Raw genomic sequence first — 2,051 nt, 5'->3', positions numbered from 1 at the left:
GCCTTGAGGTGTCTCTCTTGTCCGATTAACAGCTTGCTAACAGACATAAAACATCTTGCTGAAAACTAGCAAGCAGGCACTCTTTCTGTCCCTTTCTGATGTCTATGTCAGAAGTTTTCCCTATCTCTATTGCGCTTTTATAATAAAACCTTGCTACACAAAAGCTCCTTGTAGTCAAGCCTTGTCTCTGGCCCCGGACTGAATTCTCCTTTGGAGGCCACGAATCCCAGTGTAGCACGTGGCTTGCAACCTCAGCCTTTCACCATCATCTTGGGGATCAGTTTTCAACATATGAATTTTGGGGGACACAAACATTCAGTCTCCCTTCTTAAAAGTTTTTGCTTTCGGAGGCATAGAATGAATAAGAAGATCATGATCCGTCAGATTCAAGCTTAACCCCTCTGTTCTCAGGATTCTTCTCTGCAAAATGACAGTAGTAATATGCACCTTGCAAGGCTATTGGTAGGGTTAAATGAGATAATCCATGTAAAGCACTGATGTTCAGGAAATTTCATCCATTAGTATTTTCCCAGCTTTTCATTTGGACAATTTGAGACCTTAAAAATGTTGAAAGGATAGTAGTATAATATCCAATATACCCATTGCAGCAGTTTATTCACAGTGCCATAGAGAAACCCACAGACCGGGTAGCTTCAGCAACAGAATTTTGTTTTTTCACAGTTGCAGAGGCTGGAATTCCAAGGTTAGGGTGCTGGCAGAGGTGGCTTCTGGTGAGACCTTTCTTCTTGGTTTGCAGATGGTACCTTCCTGCTGGGTCTGCTATGGCCTCTTTGTATGAGTAACTCCTGGTATCCCCCTTCTTCTTAGAGGGACTTCAGTTCTCCTAGATTAGCGCCCCACTCTTATGACCTCACTTAAATTTAATTACCTCCTTAAAGGCCCTATGTCCACATATACAGTCACATTATGGATTAAAACTTCAATATGGATTTTCAGGGGGACACAGTTCAGTCCATAATTGCTGTTTTTGTTCAGTCACTAAGTCACATCCAACTCTTTGTGACCTCACAGCATGCCAGGCAGGCTTCCGTATCCTTCACTATCTCCCAGACTGCTCAAACTCCTGTCCATTGAGTTGATGATGCCATCCAACCATCTCATTCTCTGTCCTCCCCTTCTCCTCCTGTTTTCAATCTTTCCCAGCATCAGGGTCTTTTCCAGTGAGTCGGCTCTTTGCATCAGGTGACCAAAGTATTGGAGCTTCAGCTTTAGTATCAGTCCTTCCAGTGAATATTCAGGGTTGATTTCCTTTAGGATTGATTGGTTTGATCTCCTTGGTATTTAATTTCCCTATTCACTACTGACCAGCATGGAAAACCTCAGACTGAATGTTTGAGATTCTCTGCATTGATTTTTGGAGAAAGTCATGGTTATGGGCATGGTGGGATGGGGAGGGGACTCTCTTCATGGGGAGGATGAGCCGCATGAGGATGGTGTGTTACGTCCTCTCGTGGGAGAGGGGCGGGGTGATTCTGCCTGTGCTTTACTCTCTCCTTGCCATCCATGAGAACTGATGAAACATTACATGTTTTCATTGTTGGCAGCATCTGGCATGGAGGTTCCAGCTCTGCTTCTGAACGTGCTGCCAGTCCAGACCCCTGCCTCGTGTCTCTAGAGGTGACTGAGCCGAGAGAGCACCCACAGGCAGCCAGGGGCCCAGAAGATTCTCCACGTCCCAGCGCACCGGAGCCCCAGGAGCGGGAGAGTCCCTCGTCCTCCATGCGCTTTGCCGAGGGCCCCCTAGGAGGTTCCTTGGCAAGCCCAGAAGGGGAACCTGAAAGTTGGCCCCTCATTCAACACCCTCAGAGGGAACTTTCTCCAAATGGCCCAGGAGAGGCCCCGGCAGCCTCGGTCCCTCAGGACGACAACTTGACTCAGTGCAAGGTGGTTTCTGTCATCCCCAGTGCCGGAGGAGAGACAGGCTCAAAGGAAGAAGAAGGGCAGAGACTGTCTTCCTCCAGCTCCACTGACCAGTTGGCAGGAATTCCACCAACTGCTCCTCCAGAGCCGATGAAGGTGCAGCTGCGTGG

General features: G+C 47.9%; 1 protein-coding gene across 3 annotated transcripts in view; it reads left to right on the top strand.

Annotated features, from left to right (window-relative positions):
- The window catches only part of TACC2 (transforming, acidic coiled-coil containing protein 2), a 236,236-nt gene that overhangs the window by 71,637 nt on the left and 162,548 nt on the right, over positions 1–2,051 (top strand). For all 3 annotated transcript variants that reach the window (XM_010859224.1, XM_010859223.1, XM_010859225.1), the window contains exon 5: positions 1,566–2,047. In XM_010859224.1, the coding sequence (XP_010857526.1) occupies positions 1,566–2,047 (482 nt within the window). The remainder of the gene's footprint in view (positions 1–1,565; positions 2,048–2,051) is intronic.

Source organism: Bison bison, unplaced genomic scaffold (assembly GCF_000754665.1).
Source record: "Bison bison bison isolate TAMUID 2011002044 unplaced genomic scaffold, Bison_UMD1.0 scf7180017864456, whole genome shotgun sequence".
Taxonomy (NCBI): Eukaryota; Metazoa; Chordata; class Mammalia; order Artiodactyla; family Bovidae; genus Bison; species Bison bison.
Note: the sequence above shows the minus strand (reverse complement) of the source record. Positions and strands in the feature narration are given on the sequence as shown.